This window comes from Mastacembelus armatus, chromosome 20 (assembly GCF_900324485.2).
Source record: "Mastacembelus armatus chromosome 20, fMasArm1.2, whole genome shotgun sequence".
Taxonomy (NCBI): Eukaryota; Metazoa; Chordata; class Actinopteri; order Synbranchiformes; family Mastacembelidae; genus Mastacembelus; species Mastacembelus armatus.
The window spans coordinates 16,780,789-16,803,189 of NC_046652.1; the positions used below are offsets into that span (position 1 = coordinate 16,780,789).

At 44.6% G+C, this 22,401-nt stretch overlaps 1 protein-coding gene across 5 annotated transcripts; it reads left to right on the top strand.

Annotated features, from left to right (window-relative positions):
• The first annotated feature begins 1,561 nt into the window (after positions 1 to 1,561).
• Positions 1,562 to 22,370, top strand: jcada (junctional cadherin 5 associated a). 5 transcript variants are annotated; one of them, XM_026292592.1, is made up of 8 exons: positions 1,562 to 1,640; positions 4,849 to 4,903; positions 7,216 to 7,356; positions 8,263 to 8,324; positions 12,491 to 12,990; positions 15,081 to 16,016; positions 16,217 to 19,758; positions 20,213 to 22,370. In XM_026292592.1, exons 5-8 carry the CDS (start codon positions 12,620 to 12,622, stop codon positions 20,248 to 20,250), a joined length of 4,887 nt encoding a protein of 1,628 aa, XP_026148377.1. In that variant the 5' UTR covers positions 1,562 to 1,640; positions 4,849 to 4,903; positions 7,216 to 7,356; positions 8,263 to 8,324; positions 12,491 to 12,619; the 3' UTR covers positions 20,251 to 22,370. The 5 variants fall into 5 exon arrangements, with proteins under 5 accessions (XP_026148377.1, XP_026148375.1, XP_026148379.1 ...); XM_026292590.1 differs by lacking the exon at positions 8,263 to 8,324; XM_026292594.1 differs by lacking the exon at positions 8,263 to 8,324 and having other exon boundaries at positions 1,563 to 1,640; positions 20,216 to 22,370.
• Positions 22,371 to 22,401: the final 31 nt, after the last annotated feature.

Consider the following 22,401-nt stretch of genomic DNA (forward strand, 5'->3'; position numbering starts at 1 on the left):
GTCACCACACAGTGGAGCATCCAGATTTATTTCCCAGGCTTCCTTCTATCTCCTGTCACATTTGTTTACATGTACACAAGCTGCTGGAGAGAAGAGTTGGTCAGATGCATGAATTATGAAGCTGACACGGCTCCAGCACCAGGCCACAGCTTGCAGCACTGAAGCAAACACAATGAGGCAGGAATAGGCCACTGAGAGTCGCAGACTGAGCCTTTAACTTCTCACCACAGGCCTCCACCATCACACCAAATGAGACAGCACAAAGGGGCCAACATGCTGAAAAACAACAAATGCTTTTAATCCTCTTGGCTCACCTCCTACAGTCTTTACCTCTCAATGATGACTGCCATAATTCTACCAGCCCAAAGTGATTTAATGTTTAACTGTGCTTGAAAAAGCTGAATGGCATTGTTCTGATTCACTTAGGACACATCGCTCCCGCTCGCTCTTTTCCAGTCCTGTATCTCTGGGCTTATTTCTTTCAGACTAATTTTCTCTTTGGCTCCATTTCTTTCAGATTTCTGCATCAAATCAGGCAGCATGTGTTCAGGATGATTCCATCCATCCATCCATCCATCCATCATCTATACCTGCTTATTCCTTGACCAGGGTCACAGGGATCTGCTGGAGCCTATCCCAGCTCTCTTTGGGTGAAAGGCAGGGGTCCACCCTGGACAGGTCCCCAGTCCATCACAGGACCTGATTCCACACAGGTAAGTTATATTTTTAAATGCACTGATGCCATCAGCTCCACATCTATGAAAATAAAGTAAGAGGTAAGAGGCATATGACTGGTCTTTTTCATTGGGTCCAGAAACTGTAAAGTCTAATGTCAGTATAGGCAGAGGCCAGTGGACAATGGGAACAGCTGGATGTAGGAACGGGTGCCGATAGGCTGACACTATAATTAGTCACTGGATGAGTTTGTGCAAATTAGCAGTCACTGCCCTGAGGTCTAAGGGTGGAAAGAGAGAGTTTCTTATCCTCACACAACATGTCAAAAGAGGGAGGCAACGTGCTGAGGAATCCTAACCATGTCTACTCTGTGTGTGTGTGTGTGTGTGTGTGTGTGTGTGTGTGTGTGTGCGCACCCTTTGAGTTAACTTTTGTCACTCATCCATCTCTCACACCTCTCAGCTCCTGCAGAGAAAATCACTCTATCATGCTCCCGATGTGTCTTCTGGGAACGGTGTATGTGATTCATCACGGGGACTCTGAGACATGCACGGGGCCATAAATCATAATGTTTGCTTACATACAATCACCGAGCTGCAGTTATCATAAAAAGTTTGCAGGTTTTAGATCAATAAACAGTTTATTGTCTTCAGGTATTTTGGAAATCCGTTTTTTGTTTTAGCAGTGTAGACTTCGCACACATCGTGTTCCCTGTCTGTCTCTTGTTACAGTCGCAGTGAATCACAACATCATACTTTTAAGACCAGACCCTCATAGCAAGTTATTAAAGTCTGAAGTTTCTAACATCCATCTCTTTGGCAGGAGGAGAGCGAGGTTATGTTGGTAAACAGCAATGCTTCTGAATACACAGCGAGTTTCAAAACAGCAAGTGAACCACATCTCATAGACAAATGGAGAAAGGAGCTTTGGATCCACATTTTGAATCAGATGCTGCTGAATATACGGTATGTACTGAAATCACGCTCTTCTCAGCCCCGCCCCTACACACCTAAACAGTGACCAAAAAAATTAAACTGGCACCAAAAAAAAAAAACCTTTGGCAAAAACCTTTGAGTCTAAACCAGAAGATGGTCTGTTTTTCCTGAAATGTTGAATATTGAAAACAGATTAAAACGTGGAAATATTACAATGGGGAAAATATTAGTGGATATATTGTGGTCATATCACATTACATCGTAGCTGTGGAGGCTTTTCTCTAAGCTATGAATTGTTCTTTAACTTTGCTAAAACACTTTAAATTCTCACACATATATGTATTTAAAAAATGCACAGCAAGACAAGTGAAAAGGCAGCTCTTGGAGAGACTGCATTAGCAAGCGGAACAGGAGCTGGCCCAGAGGTCATGTCAATGAACAAATGGCTTTTGTGAGTGTTTTGCTCCCGGCATTGAAAAATAAAACAAAAACCTACATTTAGAAAAATTACCTGCAGTGCTTTTTCAAGAAACAAAGTTTGAGTATCTCTGGGACTCAGACTAAACTTTTTACTCAGTCCATTGTTGGTTACTTAAATTATATTAATTATTAAAATAATTTAGTAATAAGAACACAATAAAATAATAGGCTAATTATCTAGATTGCTAAACAGCACAAGTGCTAAGTGGGAAAATACAAATGAAAGGAAATCTTAATCTTGACCCCTGAAGTCTTGACCCCACAGTGAGGGGGTCCAGAATCTCTGTTATGGCGTTTTGTTCGCTTAATACCAAGCTCTGTTGACTGATCACCTTTATCCTATGATGAAACATGATGATGACTATGAAAATGAAAATGGGAATCAAATGTTCTCACCAGATTTCATTCCCGTTGAAGGCCAATGGTGGGCTCATTAACAAACGACAGCATGCTATGTTTTTTTCATAATGTGGGAGGCACAGCCGTCACACGGCCCAGGAATTAGGCACTTTCTCTGTATTTCACATGGGTAATTGGACCTGCCATAATATAATTGCAGTAATACTGCAAACCTAGAACTCTTTGCAGATTGGAAACACTGGGTGGTTTTTTCCCTCCTTGCGTCTGTTTTCCATGTCGGGCTCACTGAATGTAGCTCCGGTCCGATCCCATGAGAAACTGGGGGAAGCCTTGATTAGTCCGATCATTGTGTGTGTGTGTCACTGGGGTTGTGTGTTAACAGCCCGGTGACACTTCCATGAGCAAAGAGGAGCACAAACATGACACTGAGCCTACAATATGGTCACACACTCAGTGATTCATTTTCTGAAACAGTGATTTATTTGTGTGAACAAACTCAGTGGATCTGTCACCCATGTGTGTTCTGAGACGAATCAAACACAATGATTTAAGGGCTGTTTTCTACAGGATTCAAAATCCTGGCTGCAGATTACTCGTGCGAATTGGATCAACATGACTCTACCATTCGCCACCGATATTTCATCTATAAAGACGCGTGGACTTTCTAATGCATCAAACCTCTGCAAAGTCCATTGATGTCATCTCTGGCACGAGCAGCCTCAGTGTGGACGTATGAAATCAGCCACAGTGTCTGCATCAGAACACTGGCTCAGAAAACAGAAAAAGTCGGGTCTAGTGATCCTGCAGGCTCCTTAAGCAGACCTGGGACTGCCCACAGCACAATGAGGACTGGGATTAACTTGATTTACCAACCACTATGAATAGAGAATGACCAGTTATTTCTTTTTAGACAAGCATCTTATGCCAGATTAGATGAAACGTTAGCAAAGATTTTCATCTGCAACAGATCAACTGATTCATTTATCTCAGATTGGATGTTTTTAACATTATTAATGGTTTGGTTATGTTTTCAGTTGAGCTACTACTACCAGTCTGGAAACATGTCACTTGTTTGTGTATTGTTTTTAGCTATTTAGTCCAACTCCTCCAAACTGCTGCTAGTTTTCCACTCACAGAAAAGGTGTTAAACATGGTTTGGCCTGACAGCGCCCTGTTTGGTGCAGCAGGAAATGATGTTAATCCAGTCCTGGTGGCAGAACATTTGATTTATAGCCATAAATAATAAAAACAGATCACTCATGTGATTCCCATACGTGATAGAAACACAGTTGTCTGGTTCAACCTGCATCAAGGTGGATTCAAGTGAATCTTCACATTAACACCAGACTCGGTTCAGAAGTGAGGGGGCTTGATCTGTGTGTGATGAGAGTGGCCAGCGTGCCCTCTTCCCCACAGATCTCTTACCTTATCACAATAAGCACAATCCAGGGCTGGACAAAAACAGAAAAGAAATCCCAGGTCGGTCCCATAGATCTCTCAAACAGCCACTCCTGGGTGGTGTGAGACCATCAGGGAGGCTCAGACCTCATACAGCCAGGCCCTTTCCACATCTGTCCTGAGTTACGGTTCAGGCACATCTCTCTCTGTTTAGGCACTTACTTTGTTGTCGAGCCAGTTTGATTACAGTTCTTATATGGGAAGAGACCTTAAAGTCATGTCTGAGAAGATTCTCCAGCTCTACTCGCATGTGCTTTTTCACCATTTGCTGTGGAATCAGAGCCTAGAAAAATAAAAGCTTTCCAGAGGAAGAATCTGAGTTGATTAGATAACCAAGTCTGGGATATGAAGTACTGAGCTCACTTCTCTGTCTCAGCATGTGACGGGTTAGTAACACATCAGATTTTTTTGTTTTTATGCTTTTAGAGGGTTTGTTACGGAAACAAGACAACAGCGTTACCAAGCAGGGAACGAGGAGCACATGTCCATAATCACGACACAACAACAACAATGGCTCCTCTTGTTGATTCACAGAGGGCAGTGGTGAAGGACGGAGGAATGTAACACATAGTCACTTTCGTGTTTATGTTGTACTGTGGTGCAGTTGTTTGGGTCCAGGGCAGCTCCTGTGGTTCTGCCAGACAGATTCCAAAGATGTAGTGACCACTGGATACTCTGATGTTCCTAAAATAATCCTAATTATAGGTCTGGAGATGAATTCTTATGGGAAATGGAGCATTTTGGTCCACAAATGCTTAGTTATTATAGCCATGCCAAGTTTAGCACATTCTTCCTGTATGGAAAAACAGATAACTTTTGAAATCAGCGGGTGGACTAGAAGCAGAATAAAATACTTCCTGGTTATTGTTTTTCAGATGGAGCCACTTTAAGTAAAAACCAGCAGGTTTCTAATGATCTAACAAACCTCCTCCTTTGTCAGGTGTCACCATAGCCCCTGATGGGGAACTGCCTGCCCCCATGCCAAGATTTAAAAGGTAAACACACTCACTACATGGGGACTAGTACAATTACAGCGTCCCAAAGCCCATTACTGCTGATCTATTTAAAGCTACTGCAACAAGCCTCTTTCTATGGCAGCCCTTGATGTGAGCTTCACCTCAGCAGAGGCATCTTACACAATGCACCACAAACACTAATTGTATGAATTCATAAGGACGTACATCTGCAGTCTTACGACCACTGGGGACTAATCGGACTAGTTTGGGTTCAGTCTAAGAAGTAAAAATACATTTTGTATTTTCCTGACAGCGTGGAGAGGCAAGTGGGGAGATAAAGTGCAACGAAAATGGAAAATTCATCAAATAAATTCATAAATTAAAGAAGCTAAACTGTAAAATCCATCCATCCATCCATCTTCTATACCCGCTTTTCCTGTTCAGGGTCACGGGGATCCGCTGGAGCCTATCCCAGCTCTCTCTCGGGTGGAAGGCAGGGGTCCACCCTGGACAGGTCACCAGTCTGTCGCAGGGCCACATATAGACACACAAAGACAGACAACCTCACACACTCACACTCACTCCTACGGGCAATTTTTTAGAGTCACCAATCAACCTGACATGCATGTTTTTGGACTGTGGGAGGAAACCGGAGTACCCGGAGTAAACCCACGCAAGCACAGGGAGAACATGCAAACTCCACACAGAAAGGCCGGGATGCGAACCCACGACCTTCTTGCTGTGAGGCAACAGTGCTAACCACTCAGCCACCATGCTGCCCGCTAAACTGTAAAATGTGAATTTAAATTTATTTTACAGTTTTAGCAGTTTTTAAAATACTTCTATACATTTTTTTACAGGCTGTGTCTGTTTGAAAATAGATCTGACCCTTAAACTCACTGTAGTAAAAGTGGAACAACATCAGGCTTTAACTGTAGAAACGTAGGTTCAGGACTCTTTAATGGCTCCAGATACTGGTTTATTGGACACAGGAGGGTACCAATCTTTGGATCTCTTTCCTGACAAGATATCAAACTATCCAAAATGTTTACGTCTCCCCTTAATGACATACACTGCAAAATAAACAGAATCAGAGGAGTCAACAAAGAATCTGGATCATTAAAAAAAGAGTAGAATCACCAACACCTGCCCTGCAATAAATCCAACTACCATCCACTAGTGCTCACATGACTAGTTGAGCAGGAAGCTATCCCCATAAACCCCACACACACCTACAGAGTCAAGCTGCTGAACTGGAGATCTGGGGAATTAGGGAGCGGCCACAGCAACACCCCACACTGGGCTGCTAAGAAACTCTCAACCTCAAAACCACAACTGGAAAACTCAGCGGTGACGTCAGCGTCTCTGCACCAGATTGCAGTGCATGGCTTATGAGCTGCACATGCAGTGGAAAACTGTAATTATGGCCACTTTTCAGCCTGTGCTCCGGGCCACAGGGTCTACTAGGTCAACAACTGGAGCAATGGTTAACTTCACAGGAAAAGACATATTCGGTAGATAGTTCCCAGTCACGCTGACGCTTGATGCTCTTACCTGAGGAACACATTAAGAGCATGATCAATAATGAAGAAAAATGTATTCTGTGATGTATTTCACTGATCGGACCCACTGACTGAGGTCTGACAGCCTCCTTTCATGAAGATTCAGTCATATTCAACATCTGTGTTAACTTTATAGTGGACTGGGCTTTGTCAAACATCATAGGAGAACCATCCATCTATTAATACCCACTTATTCTTATTTAGGGTCACAGAGATCTGTTGGAAGAGCACAGCAAGAAGGTTCCTGGTTTGAAACCCATCAGGGGCCTTTCTGTGTGGAGTCTGCATGTTCTCCCTGTGCTTGTGTGGGTTTTCTCCAGGTACTCTGGTTTCCTCCCACAGTCCAAAAACATGTATGTCAGGTTGATTGGTGACTCTAAATTGCCCATAGGAGTGAGTGTGAGTGTGTGAGGTTGTTTGTCTCTATGTGGCCCTGTGATGGACTGGGGACCTGTCCAGGGTGGACCCCTGCCTTTCACCCAAAGAGAGCTGGGATAGGCTCCAGCTGATCCCTGGGACCCTGGTTAGGACTAAGTGGGTACAGATGATGGATGGATGGATGGATGGAGATGATGGATGGATTGGATCTGTTGGAGCCTTTCCCAGCTCTCTTTGGGTGAAAGGCAGTTAGGAGAACCATATAAATATATTATTATAGGCCCTAACATCTTGTAAAAGTCAAGGTACATGTGGCATGGGGCCCATATTGTGCAGTGCTGAGCTCAATCAGCCTTGAAATGTTGACATGAATCCTTCTGATGTGACTGATGAGAATGTATGTGGGTCCAGGACTTTCATGCCTGTGTCTGTGAGGAGACCTGATCCCTGAGCACAGAGGGATGTTCCCTCAGACTCCAGCTCGGTCCGGGCAGCGCAGCGGCGGGGGTGACCGCTGGAGACCAGGCGGCGACGCAACGACGCATTTCACAGGTAAAACTGAGTCCAGGTTGACCTACTGAGGCACATTTGTTGGGGCTCTGTGTTTTTATCGCTGTTTGCGTACGGAGGGCTGAGGGGGCGAGCTGCAGCTGTGAGGCGTAGACAGGCGATGCCTCCAGTTGCAGCCAGCTGCCCGTCCTGGCCCCGGGATTAGCGGACTGAAGCGACGCACCGACGCACTTCCAGGACACGAATCACACGGTGGTTGAGTCTGAGGATGGCGTCTTTATTTTCTAACCTGAAGCTGTCCCCGTTTGCGGATCCTGTCCGCTGAAGGTTAAAGCTTGCTCATGGAGCTAGCCGGGCTAGCGCTAGCCTGGCTGTGCCCAGATTACGCAGCGTCAAACGTCCTTTACGAGCGAAGATTTTATCGAGACAAATGCCGATTACAGACCAGTGCCAAGACCTGCGGCTTGTACTCGGCAGCCATTCTGTGCTAGTCCAAGCAGCTCCGATCCTGACTCACATATCCTGCTAGAATTGGTTTTGCCCAGTGGTACATCATGCACAGTGTGCGGAGATAGGAAGTTATAAAACAGGGTTTTCACAGAAACACAGGCTGCACAGTGCGTCCATCATATGCCGATTTACCCAAGGACATCTTCTGAGGCGTGTAAGGTCTTAGGTCCTGCTGACACAGGTACGGATCTGTCCCTTTACTGCCACTAATCCTTAAATAGACTGATGTTTGAACGGGATTTGGCGTTTGGTTTCTGCAGGGGCAAGTGTGCCAGTCATTTTCATAGCGACATGTATCTCTGCTGTGCTGAACAACAGGGGCCCTGGCAAATGGTCTGAAGTTTGGCTTGGTGTTTGCATGCTGTCACTTTGTCACACCTGCAGCATGTTTACACACCGATGGCTGCTGTTGACCTCCCTTCTCCTTCCCCCATGCAGACTCTCACTGCTCCAGTTGGTGACCCAGTGTCAGAGCAGCCGTCCTCCTGGTTTGTGGTCAGGTGTGTGTTGGAGACTCTTATTGTGGAGTTATATTCTGTTTTATGTCTGACAGCCCTGTGAGGCTGGATGGATGGAAGTCCTGCCTTTGCTTAATGACCTTAGCTGCAGAAGGTCTTTCACATCAACTGTCACTGTCACTTAGGGACCTCTAGAGGCCGAGACTGTCAGAGCCAATATTTCACCTGAGCTGTTCAAGATGATGTTAGTTAGATGTCATCAGGTTGCTGCAATAAACAGCTGGCATTAGTTCAGTTTAGGTGCTGGTCTGTTAATCCAGTTTGATCCCTACAGGTCAAACTCTCAGTACTTCAGGTGAGGTTGTGAAAGGTAAGATGGAGGTACATATCTGTTTCTTCGGGCCAAGATCTTACATAGATCAGAAAGCAATGAGACTGGGTGGGATTTGTGGACCCCAGAAACCAAAATACTGCAAAGTATAGCCTAGACCCACACTGGCTAAATATTTTCATAGAAAGGAGTAAGAAAGATCTGTGTGTTTGTGTGTGTGTGTGGGGGGGGGTCTAAGTGCAGTATGTGGTAGGTATTTCACGCATCCTTGCGATAGAGCTGGTGGGGGCGGCCTGAGGGGGGAGGAGTATGGTGGGACAGGGTGCAGTAAGAACAGAAGCTGTTTCCTCAAGCAGCAGTGAAGGGGTTTGGTCAGTGGCAGTGGAAGGACTCTCCATGGCTTTGAAATGGGTCATACTGAGTTCGTCTTTGAGGAGCTGTCCAAACTGCCTGTGACAAGTGAGTTCTGGTCTGACTGCTCCGTGTTGCAGCCAGTCTAGTTATCCTGGAGCTAGACTTTCCCTTTCAAGCAGCGCTCTGTGTGCATCCCTGATGCTACAGAGCCGTCCGCTCGCCGTAAGTCTTTGGCTTTATCTCTGCACCAAGCGTGTCAAGACACTTTGATTTTCTGCCATTGGTTGGCTGCAGCCGAAGCCCTGAAAGTCATCTGATGTTTGCCCAGTTACAGGGATCCCCTCAGAGGTCCTGCCTGATGTCACATGTGATGTCAGAGGAGAGGTGACGCAGGAAGGAGGCTGCTGGATGAAGCCAGACAGAAATGTGTGAAAGTTACCGACACCTACCTCGGTGCTGATCAGAGTGAGTCAGATGGACTGCATGCTCGTTGTGTCCTGGCTGGATGCTGTGGATGTCCATATGTTTGGCTTTCAAATCTGTCTGTCAGTTTGAAATAATTAAACCCCGGAGATAACATGTTTATATGGCACTTTGCTTTCTCTGCAGCATCTGTATCATCTGTGTAATTCTGCTGTTTGAAATATGCTTAAGAAGCTTTCTCCTGAAGTGTGTGTTGTTATAATATGTTTATGTAAGGCTGGTTATTACTCTTTCTTCTATAATAGTGAGTGAGACTCAGATGCATCAGTCCACATCTGATTAGCAGGAAGCCAGAGCACGCTTTGATCACTGTGCTCCAGGCTTATAAACCATGCTACTGTCATCTCCAGCGAGTCCTGGACCTTGACAGACACTAATTACCATGAAACCAGTTTGGCAGGCTCAGAAACAGCACGGCTTGGAAAGAGTTCAGTTCATTTGCAGCCTACTTTGTAACAGCGCAGTGTCCACTAACCTCTCCTTAATGCTGTTTGCCTTCATGTGAGATGATAATTGTCGGTGCTGGTTTGTGCTGCAGCCCTGCACAGAATGTATTAGTGCTGAATACATTCATCTGAAGAAAATGTGCTGATATCAAATAGCTACATTTCAGCAAAGTGAGCTAAGACTTTCAACAGAGTCTTCGTGGTCACTGTACAGCTTTGGGTTATGCATTAATGAGCTATTAGCTATTCTGCACTTCTTCAGCTGTTCCTCAAACCTTTCTTTGGACGGAAACACTGATGTTGCATTGAACTTGAAGGGCTCAAGTGAACTAGAGGCTCACCACAGTGGAGCAGAATGTAATGCAGGAATAATAACCCCCCTCTCCGTTTCATCCTGCCTTTGATTTCACTGCCAGTGGAGTCTGACTGTAATAAGTTTTGGACCGAAGCACTGCAGCAGGAATATCTAAGCAGGCCACATGCTATTGTCTGTAGGTACCATTCACAACAGCACAACTACTGTTACCAGGGGATATGCTCAACAAAATAATGTAAGTGGGTGTTTTTTGGCTAAACCTTAGTGTATGAGCTAATTGACTCACAATGCACGGGCCCTTCCTGTTGCTGCTCTCTGTGCTAGGAGGGTGTGGATGCTGAGAAAGCACATGGGTTGCACAACATGTGATGAGCTGGGTTTAATAAATAATGTGCCCACACTTCATGTTTCTGAGTTATAGTGGAGAACACTGTGGTTTCTAGAGGGCAGGATGGGTAAAATATGTCCTGAGGTTGTTTGGCTGTTTGCTGCTCTGGCTTCTTTCCCTGAGAGCAAACATGGGCCTGCTGAGAGCCTGATTGGAAACGTTTGCGACGCTGTCGGCTCTCCTCCATTCTCATAGCGACGCACTTCCTCAGGAAGAGAGAGACGGCCCATCCACTGGACACAGTGATGTCACATACATAAACAATCTGCGGACCGTTGCTATTTGCTGAATGTGATGGGCTGTCATCTCTGAGAAACCTTCGTGCGTGCACAGTCCTAACAGATGCAGGCCAGAAACAAGCCAAGTACACACCCACTCGGGTTAATTGTTGTAGAGCCAAGGAGACTGGGAACAATGTGGGGGAGAGGTGCGGCTCTTGTGGAATATTTTAGGAAGCAGCTTATCTTCTTTTTGATTCCATGCCCTGGTGTTGCTCATTTCTTTTGATGAAGTGTTTTTACGCTGGAGCCTTCTAACTCCACATTTGTTTTTGTGAGTGACGTGCTATTTTAACACCTCCTGTGTTGTGTTTAGGCCAGGGTGAGGAACCTCTTTAGTTTCTCTGTTATATGCAACCATATGTCTTATGGTTCACGTAGAAAAGAGTTGACTATCTAGTTTATCAGGTTTTTAAAAGAAATAATCTGAATAATTAGGCTGATTGGTAGCCTCTTCCAGCACTGTCTGCCATCCCCGCTGTCAGTTTGCTTCCCTTCCTCTTCACCTCAGCTAAGCAATGAATAAGGAGGTGACACCAAACTGTCAACCTGCAGGCTCCCATGCCCTGGCACCATAGTGATGGTAAAGACACCAATAGGCACACAGGTCCCCATCACACAGCTAAAAAAATGCTTTCATCTGTTTTCATCTAACAAGTGGCAGCCTTCACAAAAGTTCACTTGATCTCAAACACAGCGATCTTACAGCTCTCAGTGCATAGTAATGAATACAAACGGATGTTACAGCGGCTAATGAGAGAGAGCGTGGGGGCTGGTGTGATGTCGTCTGGGGGGAGAAGGACCATCTGTGATGTGCTTCTGTTTGTTTTTATCTGAGTTTGCAGCACATGTTATCCATAAGCACATTAGTCATTTCTTTGATTTAGACATGTCGTTAAAAATACAGCAGATTTGCACTTTTTTAGTTGGGAAATTCAGGCAGCCAGTCTTTTCCACACAAAAGAGGATTGTAACAAAACACAATGTTGTTGTGTTGGGAATGAATGAATGAAATCCCCTGCACACCGTTTGTATGAATCTGGGGTTTCATTTGGTATAAAACAGGCTCTTCCATTTCAGAACAGCATTTGGAGTATGGAAACTAAGCTCCTCAGAGGAAAGGAGGATGGGGCATAGGAGGAAATCCTTACTTCAACCAATGATACCAATGATGGATTTAGTCTACATTTAGTGCTGATACAAAGCAAGTGCCCTTCAATTAAGGATTTACCTAAATCAGCCAATATATGGATGTTTAGTAACTTTATATGCAAACAGCATAACACGACTGAATTATTATATTTACTCTTCACCTAATGCTCACTTTATAGTTTGCCATGTACAGTATTTCAGACACAGTGTGTGAGTTATTAAACTGCGTCCCTGTGCTGTGATTGTTGGTTGAGATGGAAAGAGGGTTGTTGCTAAGAGGACTTGGAGAAGGCAGATGAGCTTGGTTTTGTCATGGCAGGTCAGAGTTCTGGTTAGGGGTCCTTTCCTTTTTTCCTCCCTCTCAACAAAAAGTGGAGAGGGAATAATGGTTTTGCCGTCACCTTGATTTTCCTGTTGCTCTTCCTGTTGCTTCATGTTGTTCCACTTTCTTTTTTCACAGCGATGGTCTTAGCTGCCCAGTTGTGCTGGTGATCCTGCCGCTGCACGTAAGGAAGGAACCAAACTACCTTCCTCTCTTAAAACAGCACAGAGGAAAAAAAGAAAAACACCAGCATAAACAAATGCGACCATGTACAGCGTAGAAGACCTTCTCATCTCTCATGGATACAAGCTGCCAAGGCATGCCACGTCCTCCTCCACCCCGACCCCAGCTCCCCCATCCTCGACCCACCAGGCTCACTCATCCTCACCACCGTCCTACAGCAAACACCGTGAAATTGTGGAGAACAGGTCTGGCCCCAGGACATTAAATGGATATGAAAGAGGACCTTTGGTGGCCTATGCGAACAGTGGCGGAACGAGGCAGCCCCAAGCTTACGGCAGCGTCTGCTCCAACAACAACAATGAACCACGGGACAGGAGCCACTCCAGAAGGGAGGGGGAGAGCCGGAGCCAAACGGACACACACACCCTGGGAGAGTCGCTGACATTGGACAGTGGGTAAGCCATAGCATGAGACCGGCCTGTTCATATCAGTTAATAATGAGGTCATTTATTGCAATATTGCATTGACGGAGGAAATTAATGAAATAAAGTCGTCAGGAATTTTGCGTCATATTTTAAGTGAAACTACCCATTTCTTTAGTTTTAGTCCCATCTCACATTATGTTTCTCCCTGTGGGTAACTTTGCTTCTGTACTTCTCCAATCAAATCTTCAGTGGAGGTGGGGAAATGTTTTCTAGACTCTTAATCTGCCACATGGGACCCAAGAGTTGTAATCAAAACATCATTTGGAAAAACATGTGCCTCAACTGAGCATGCCCAGTCTCATATCCATGGGTTGCCAGATTTGTCAGTATACCCTCTTCCCATTCTTTGACTGTTTTGGAAGCACTATGCATACATCATTAAATATCTGCAGATACGTTTTTCCTTAAAAACGAGCACTTTAATTTTACTATTTGCATCAGTTGTGGTTGTTGGTGTGCTGTAACTGTGTTCCAGCGTCGAGACAAACATACAAGCTAATCAGATTTGTTTATTACATTTTATTTTGCTGACTTTTTTATGTAATCCCTTCCAGCCGCCAGCCAGTGACGGAGCATACCAAACACTCAAATAACTTTGGATAATGTTAGTAGTTTATAATCCACATTTTAAGGTGTTTACGCTGCCACTGCTATTAGAGTATTCTATTGGGAAGACATATGTTCTGTGATTTCAGTCTGTTTGTTCAGCCTTGTTGTTTCCCCTAATCCAAATTTATTGCCCCTGGCAGCTTTAGTCTAGATAAGAAACAGGCCTAACTTGACACACCCATTGGACAGTGTTAGTTAGATCAGTGGTTCCCAAAGTAGGCATCTTGGAGAACCTTGGGAACAGTCCACAGTAGGGCTGTGACAAACTATTTAATTGATTAATTGGTCGATTGTGTTTTTGATTAATCGATTAATCAGATTTTTACAAAAGAATATAGAGAAGTCTGTCTTCAATGTCTTATTGTCAAACTTTAAACCTTAACAAATGTAATAACAAAAATGAAACCAACTTTAACTATATTCATATGTGATGACGTCTTAACAGATCATAAATGTTATTACATTAAAAAAGTCACTTGTTTACTAGAGTTTCACCCTGAAAGCAAAAGTGAGTGGCCCATTAACCCTTATGAACCCACATGCTTTCAGACATTATCCTGCTGAGCTACATGTAAAAACGCAATTGTCTGAGGAACATGGACTGGATATTAGCCGACTTTGCTCCTTAAAGCTTACCTGTAAAAAGTCTAGGTAGTGTTGTGGTGTGAGCCAGTGGCAATCAGACCGCCACGACCTCGGGACATTTCCTGATGGTCTGTGGGCGAGAATAATATCATCAGGATAAGTTCATGGACTCTCAGAATCCACTCATTGAGTGGAATCTGACGCACATAGCAACCGTAGTGCATAGCAACCATAGTACATAGTGACCATAGTACATAGCAACCATAGCACATAGCAAACATTCACCTGCTTGTCCACCAATATTCCTCGCATTTCCATGGAGTCAAATTCCCTGAATCAGTGTTTCAGTCCACGTTTTGTGTGAGCTCTGCTGTGTCCCCATGGGTCCACACTATCTCTGGACGTGATTCTTATAATATTATCAGGAATTTTTATGTGAAAACAGAAACATGTTATCCACATTGACTCTGACCTATGACAGCGATTTGTGTGTGTGTGGTGTTTTCATTGTCAGCTTCACAGACACACCACCAAAAAAAAAAACAAAAAACTAAATGCACCAAAGGAAATATAAACCTAAAAAACAGGTGTATGTCAGTGTTTTTGTATTTTATTTGACAGCCTAAATATTTAAGTGTTCACAGCGTTGTTTGGATTTTTCAGTGTGTAGCTTATCAGATGAGACCAGTTGCTGAATAAAGCGAGCATACTTGAGAAATTGTTGGTTTTGAAGAGTTAGAAAAATTACTGGATGCAATTGTCCCATGTCAACTTAGGAAAGGAACAGGGGCCTTTAGATGCTGTCTAGCCACCTGACAGTTCATTGAAGGGTACCATTGCCATTACTTGTGTATGTTTCTGCTCAGGTTCTGTGTTGGCATCAGGGGTCAACCAACACAATCAAAGGATGTGTCCTACTGGAGGAGGAGAGGCCAGGATTTTACCGTGCTGCTGGATTACACTGGTTTCAGAGACCCCCAGGGAGGAGGACAGGGAGGTTACGACACGCTGGAGGTGCCTCAACAAGCAAGAGGTCAAGAGTTTTCTGCAGAGGAGCGTCAGAAGGCGGCTCTGGAGAGGCAGCGATGGGCAGCTCAGGCGCAGCTTCAGGACCATACCCAGACCCAGCCCCAGGCTTGTTCTAAAGAGAGGGAGGCGTCTCTTAATCAGTGGAGGATGGTGACTGAGAGGAAGTGCCAGAGCCTTGGGACAGATGTATGGCATCCAGCCATGGGCTTTGGCCGCCAGCTGTCACAAAATGAAGGTGAACGTTGGGTGCAGGAGCAACAGAGGGTCCATGCCAGGACACCAGAGGGCATGGTAGTCCACCCCAGGACCAAAGCCAAATCCCAGTCCCTGCCCAGGATGCTACAGCCTGAAAGTCTGCAATATGTGGACATAGCCTCGTCTGGTCAGGAACTGCACAGGAGAGTCAATGGACAACCACTGTCATACCATGACCTTCACAGGGCCCCACGGTGGTCAGAGAATGGCAGGCCAGCTAGTGCCAACCAACTGTCAATGACGCCAAAGCCTCGCTTCACCCGACCCCCCAGACCTCCTTCCTATGAGATGCACCAGCAGATCAGGGGAAGCTGTGAGGTGTTGTCAGGGCGAGACTCAGTCATTCCCCAGGCCAGAGACAGAACGCCACTTCCCATATCAAAGGCAGGTGATCCCCAACTGGATTACTTTGTACCGGACTGTCGACCTCCGGGATATATCCCTCCACCATCATATAAAAGAGCTCCTATAATGGCTGGGGGACGCCAGGGATATGGCGACATTGCTTTTGACTACAGGTAATGTAGTGTTATCTCTTTATCTTAAACATTTCCATTCAAGACCGTGTCAGTTATTATTCTGTTGTTGCCTGTTCAGTATCTGTTAATACTAATAAATATACAATAAACTGCCTTTACGCATTAGTATAATTAGGTTGGTTAGTTTATGTCTTGTATAAATCATTGATGCTTAGTTAAAACTGTGTTTCTACTTTTAGGTACAGAGATGATATGTACCAGCAGATACAGGTGGCTTCAGATGGATCTCTCTGGTTTACCAGACATCCTGCAGGTTCCTGGCCAGATCCCCACAGAGAGAGGACTATGTCCAGCCAGAAGCAGCTTTACCCTGTGTATGCTACCCAGGAGCACCCCAGCGGAGGGGTCCACTATATTCCATTTGATGACCCTCGTATCCGCCATATTTCCTCAGCCCTGGGTGGCAACTCCCTGACAGACGCTGACAAGATCCGCCACATCCGCAGCGAGCTTCCCAGTGTTACCGTGTCAGAGCCTCCATCTGACAACAGTGCCTTTTTGCCCCCGCCACTGGGGCCTTTCATTGCTGCCAAAGTGAGCAATGATGCTAATCAGACATCTACTAGCAACTTCAACAATGACAATAACAGGTGGCGCAACAATTTGCACAAAGAGATTATTGACAACTTCCCAGCAACTGACCAAAACTGCAACAGATATCCTAAAAACCAACGTCCTCCATCTCTCTCTTCAACCTTTCAAGCCCCATTAACAAGAACAGCTTCACACCAGGGGCCAAGCTCAGACAAAGTCTTTGCAGAAACCATCACCCAAGTGAAGAAAATTGTCCCAGATTTAGGGTCAGAGAGCAACAGGAATACTAAGGGAAGGGTTAGTGAGACCATCTTCTGCCTTGTGTCTGTACCAGTTCACACACCGACTAACAAAGACTTAGTGGCAGATCAGAACAATAATGAGACAAGCCTGACTGTCATTAACACGGAAACATTTGCTGTTGGTCTCAAAGAGCGCCCGAATATTCAAAACAAGTCTGTCAATGAAATGCCCATCAAACCTCACTACTCTCACTTTCACACAAGTAGCACAGCCTCCTTAAGGAATTACAAGAGGGCTCCTTTAAGAAAGGAAATAATAGATGCCTGGGCACTCCAAGCCAGTGAAGACAAAGAGTCGTATTATGCTGGATCCTGGCCTGGAAACCAGTACCGTAATCAGGAAACACAGACTGGCTCACCTTTGACGGTGGTAAAAAGTCCAGAACCCCAGAGTCCTCCTGGGGGACAAGAGCCTGTTCAGTCTGCCTCAGACAGGACCACAGACAGTGGTGTAGGGACTGAGAGTAGCACTGCATATGGCTATCCTATGGCAGGCCAGAAAAACCTTCATCCCTCCAGCAACAGCGCCTTCTCTCGTCTTAACCTCAGTCAGATAAAACTGCCGCCATTGCAATGCTCACAACAAGAACCACACTCCCCGTCCAAGGCCTGGGACAAAGGAGACCAACAGGGATCCTCTCCCAGAAAGAGCAGCTCCACTCCCCCAGAGAGTGGAGAGCAAGTGACCTTCGGTCAGTTTCTCTTAAAGCCAGTGAACCGACGACCCTGTGACGCCATTGGTGAACTGGAGAGCATTAATAAGGAGATGGAAGACACAATTAGCAAGAGACCCACTGTGGATCAGTGCACTGATCATGTTGACGGGGTGGATAAGACAGCAGACCAGTTTAATTCCAGAGCACATTTCCCTATTTGTCCAGAACCAGGTAGGGAAGCAATAAGTCTTCCACCAATTCACATAGAAAAAGTCACCAAAATAAAAGTCAGATCGAACTCTACCAGTAATCTGGACTGTGTGGACATGAGGAGGGTTTTCTCCAACAACATGCCACCAACAAATGAGCTCTCTGTACCCCCCAACCCAGGCCCCAGAGACCATTGCCTCTGCTCCTCACTACCCCCTCACGATCAGTCAAACCAGCTGTATAGACAGGACATCCCAGTCCCTCAGGAGTCCATGCTGAGGGATGTGGGACTCACTGTATACACAGAGACTCCTGCTGGTGCTGGCAAGCCAGTGCAACGCTCACTCTCAGTCCTGTCTCCACTTAGTCACAAGGAACCTGGTCAGTCCCTGCAGTCCGGGGGGAAGAGCAGGGCAGCTCTAGTAAATAGTAGTGGTATCCTCAAGCACAATACAAGTAAAGAGCTTCCAGCTGAAGTAGATGAAAAGGGAAAAGCTATATCAGACAATGTTCTACATTTCAGTTGTGATGCAAATTTGAGCATCTGTAGAAGCAGGAGTGAAGGCAGCAGGTCACCTCAGAAAGAAGGTCGACCATATACAACAAGGCTGACTAGGGAGGTTTCCTTTGCATTCGAAGATGATGATGGCAATAAGAGGTATGCCCTTTCTGAGCCTCTGACATATAAGAATGAGTCAACTATTGCAGATAAGCATCTGGAGAACTTACTGATTCAGGAGAAAGCCAATGCTTTACCTGCAGAGGATCTCAGCAACCTGTATGAGGTCAAATGTGCACACGGTATCCCTGAAAATGAGTCCATTGAGCAGAGAGCAGCACGAATCCTGGGCATAGCAGTTCCAGTTGAGGCCTTGGGGGTTGATGACAAACAATCCGAGTACATTCAGGGCAAAACAGAGAGCACCACACCCGAGAAACCACTGAGTTTAGGTGAAGATGTACAGCAGGTGATAGGAGAGTGTGAGGAAGTCAGAGAGGAGTCCCTGGTTGTCCAGGAGGTGGAGACAGAGGAGGTCATGGGGACAGGACCAGGTCAAAAAGGTGACAGACATAAGCACAGTAGCAACCACAGTGATGATGAAGACAACCAGGGTACTGAGAGTCAGTCAGTGATAGTACTGGACCTGCCTGAGTTCCCACCCAGTAAGCTTCCCCTCTCCCTGCCTGCCACTCCCGATGAGAAGCTAGCACTGAGCATGTGCAATGGCGAGAAGATGGGACGAGGTGTGGCGTGCAAACTAAGCAGATCTCTCCAAGATCAGCTGAATACTTCCACGTTGTTATCTGCTACATGTGTGAACAGGTCAACCACAAACAGAATGGCACATTTGACAGAGGTGGACTCTGTGTCTATAATAAGCTGCTTCAGTCCTGCAGCTCTGGAGTCTGGGGAGAGAAATGGAGGCAGAGAGCAAAGTGAGGTTTCAGAAGAAGCTGTGGAGGAAGTTGAGGAGAGACAACAAGGAGAAGAGGATCAAAAACAGGAGGAGGACGGAAGGAAAGGGGAGGAGAGCCCAGACGCACATGTGAATGCACATGAAACACATGACGTGCTGGGAGATCATGAGGATTGTACACCTAAAGGAGAAGTGACTGAAGAGATATGTACGGAGGAGCAAAGACAAGAAGAGGCAAAAGAGATTAAGACTGAGATTAAGACAGCAGGTAATGAAGGGAGCAAAGAAGATGCTGAATTGTCAAGAACAGAAGACCCTGAAGCAGAGATGGGGCTGAAAACTGTGGAGAACAACAAAGAAAAGCCTTTGGACGAGGTCAGAGATGAGCCGAATGCAGAAACTGTCAGCACAGCTGAATCAACTACCGAGGGAGAAGGAGAAAAGCTGCCCAAACCAAAGCAGCGCACTAGGCTCCAGAAACCTCCTCTGCTTCCTAAACCCCGCAGTGTTCCTAGGAGAGAAATAACTCTCCCCCTCAGCCTCAGCACTGAGACCTGTGCCCCCTCAAATACAGAGGATGAGGAGAAGCTGTCTGTCTCAGGTGGGTATGAAGGAATTAAGACATTATGGTCCTTTGGATTCTGCATCATATAATTATGTATAAGATGATCTGCTTTTCTACATGACTTTCATGTCTTTATGTTATCTCAGGCCATGACTAGCTTAGCCTAACATATAAGAACATATAGAAGAACCATGATAACTATAATACAGTAGCAGCCCTTCATCCATACACGTTGGTGAAATCATGCAGCTCTTTGATCAACAAATAGTTTAAACACAAAGTTCTGTATCTTCAGTTGTGTGTATGAGGCTTAAAATGCCCAGAGAGCCTTTTTATTTGAAGATCCCAAAAAACAGTTTCCTCCTGGTTCCAGTCTTTGGCTTTAGAAGAGAGAGAGAGAAAAAAGTTTCCCTTGATGCCCACTACAGTGAGCAGATCGTATCTTATCGACTGTGAGTGTCGTCTCATCGTTTCTTTGCTCTTTCCTCAGCAGACTCCTACGACCCCAGTCGAGTGGAGAGAGTGTAACCTCTGACACTGCCCTCACCACTGTGGAAATCTGTCTTTCTCAAGTTAACAGCTTTTTCAGCAACAAAGGCTTTCATCTCACCTCATGGCTTGGAGAGCTGTGATCCCTGCAATATTTGTGCTTCTCACAAAACTGACTGACTATCCTGGTGCTGCTAGAGCATTTTTACAGCCAAATAAAGGCACAGCTGGAGCCAGTTCTCCAGGCCTTTTTAACCTCTTCATCCTTCCATTCCCTTCACCTCTCAAAAGGAGCATTTGCTCAAGCAAGTGGACTTCCTCCTTTTGATATGTTTCTTTTGTTGTGCTATTCTGTTCTGGGAAAAATGCATGTCATTATTCCCCGTCTGCACTTGGACTCCTTTGTGAGTTAGAGTGTGCAATATGAATGTAAAAGTCCATCTATTCAAGAAACAAAAGAAATGTAAGTGAAAAAATAAGGAAACAGTATTGCATAACAATCAGTATTACACCAAATGTAAATAAGAAAGAGTTATAAGATTTTGTTAAGAATATAATAATTCACTTTAAGACATTGAATTACTGCAAATATGTATATTTTCTTACCTGCGTTAAGAAAAGCTAAGATTTTTTTGGAAGTGTAGTCTTTGAGCATATTACTAATAATGAAAGTCCCAGCTCTTTATTCTTATACTTATACTGTCATGGAGAAAACACTCAGAGAGCCTAGGTTGCAATGAGAAACACTGTGGTCCTTGAATAGTTTGAGTCAAGAGCAATATAGTTGTAACATGATTGAAGTAAGTGCTAATTTCAAAGAGCTGATCTCATTGAAACATTTGCTTTAAAGCTCTGCCTTTTAGTACAAGTGTTAGATTTGCACTGCTGAGATTATTGCCAGCGAGCACCTGATAGTCTCTTCAAATTCTCAGAGATTACACTTGCACCCTCCCTGTTCTCTGGTGCCATCAGACTCAGCATCAGCAGTCACATGTATCTGAAATGTCCAATTTATAATCAAGCGTCTTTTTGTTAAAGTGTTCGAAACCCAGATCCATATTTTGTGGCGTTAGCGTAAGTCTATATCTAACTTTGGAGTTTTCTTCACATTAGTTTCTGTGTGATTTCAGGTGTTTCTTGCAGAAAATGACAGATGTAGCTACGTTGATCACAGTGTGCCTTGCACACACTGTTTCTGTGGAGAACTTTAATTTGTGTGTAGCACATGTATTATTGTTAGTTTCCAAACCCTCGCTCATTTCACTTTAAAGAAAGATAAACTTTTGGAGGTGTTTTGGCAATAATACTAAATAATATTGATGCTGTACAGAACCTTACTGTTGCAATGCTAATCACAGTATCTGAGCGTGTGCAATAATTTAACATTGACATATCAGTGCTTTAGAAATTGTGGGCATAACTGGCAATTGGTTTACACTCACTTCACTTATGGGGTAGCAATACATGAAATTCAAAACATACCAAACCAAACTTTGTGCTATGCATTGGACATCAGCATTCACTGGATTTAATACCAAAATTCAAAGTTCAAACTGTTTTTTTGACATTGTCACTTTTGATCCAGCTCTATATGAAGCCGAACCTCTTGGATCTGGTTGTAGGTTTGCATGGAAGTGGCTGCGACTTGAGTTTATTAGTGGAAGCTCAGTCCAAAGGTTTGTCTTCTTACCAACCCAGTACCTGTACCTCTGTGTTCCAGGTAATGTGTTATCTGGTCATTCTCATAGGTCTTTTTGTACTGCAACTTCTCTATCAAGTATTGGTGCACATCTTGCTTTGATATTTTCTATTTTCATACTGAAGTATGTATAACTTCTTTTTTACGTGCAGCATCTCTTTCTTCTTCCTCTTTTTTTGTGCATGAAATGCATAAGGAGTCACAGAGAGAACATGTTTTTGCATATAACTGCATTTGGTACTATATAGTCTATCCAATAAACAACTGTTATATTTCATATAATGTATATTTTATTTTCAATAGTTAAGCTGCGTATTTAAAATAGAAGGTATTTTTAGATTACTATGAAAGGGAGCTGTTTTTGAAGGCATCATATTTGTCTGAATTTGCTATGACCATTAAAAAAAGGTCCTAAGATACAAGTGTGTGCTATTGTTCAGTATTTCAGATTATTAATAAATAAAAGACTGCATGAAACATTTTGTTTCAGC

Bases quoted from the DNA above. Each gene is read 5' to 3' on its own strand.
- jcada (XM_026292592.1), top strand. From the start codon at position 12,620: ATGTACAGCGTAGAAGACCTTCTCATCTCTCATGGATACAAGCTGCCA. The intron at 12,991-15,080 runs GTAAGCCATAGC...GTTTCTGCTCAG, and splicing joins TCGCTGACATTGGACAGTGG to GTTCTGTGTTGGCATCAGGG. The intron at 16,017-16,216 runs GTAATGTAGTGT...TTCTACTTTTAG, and splicing joins GACATTGCTTTTGACTACAG to GTACAGAGATGATATGTACC.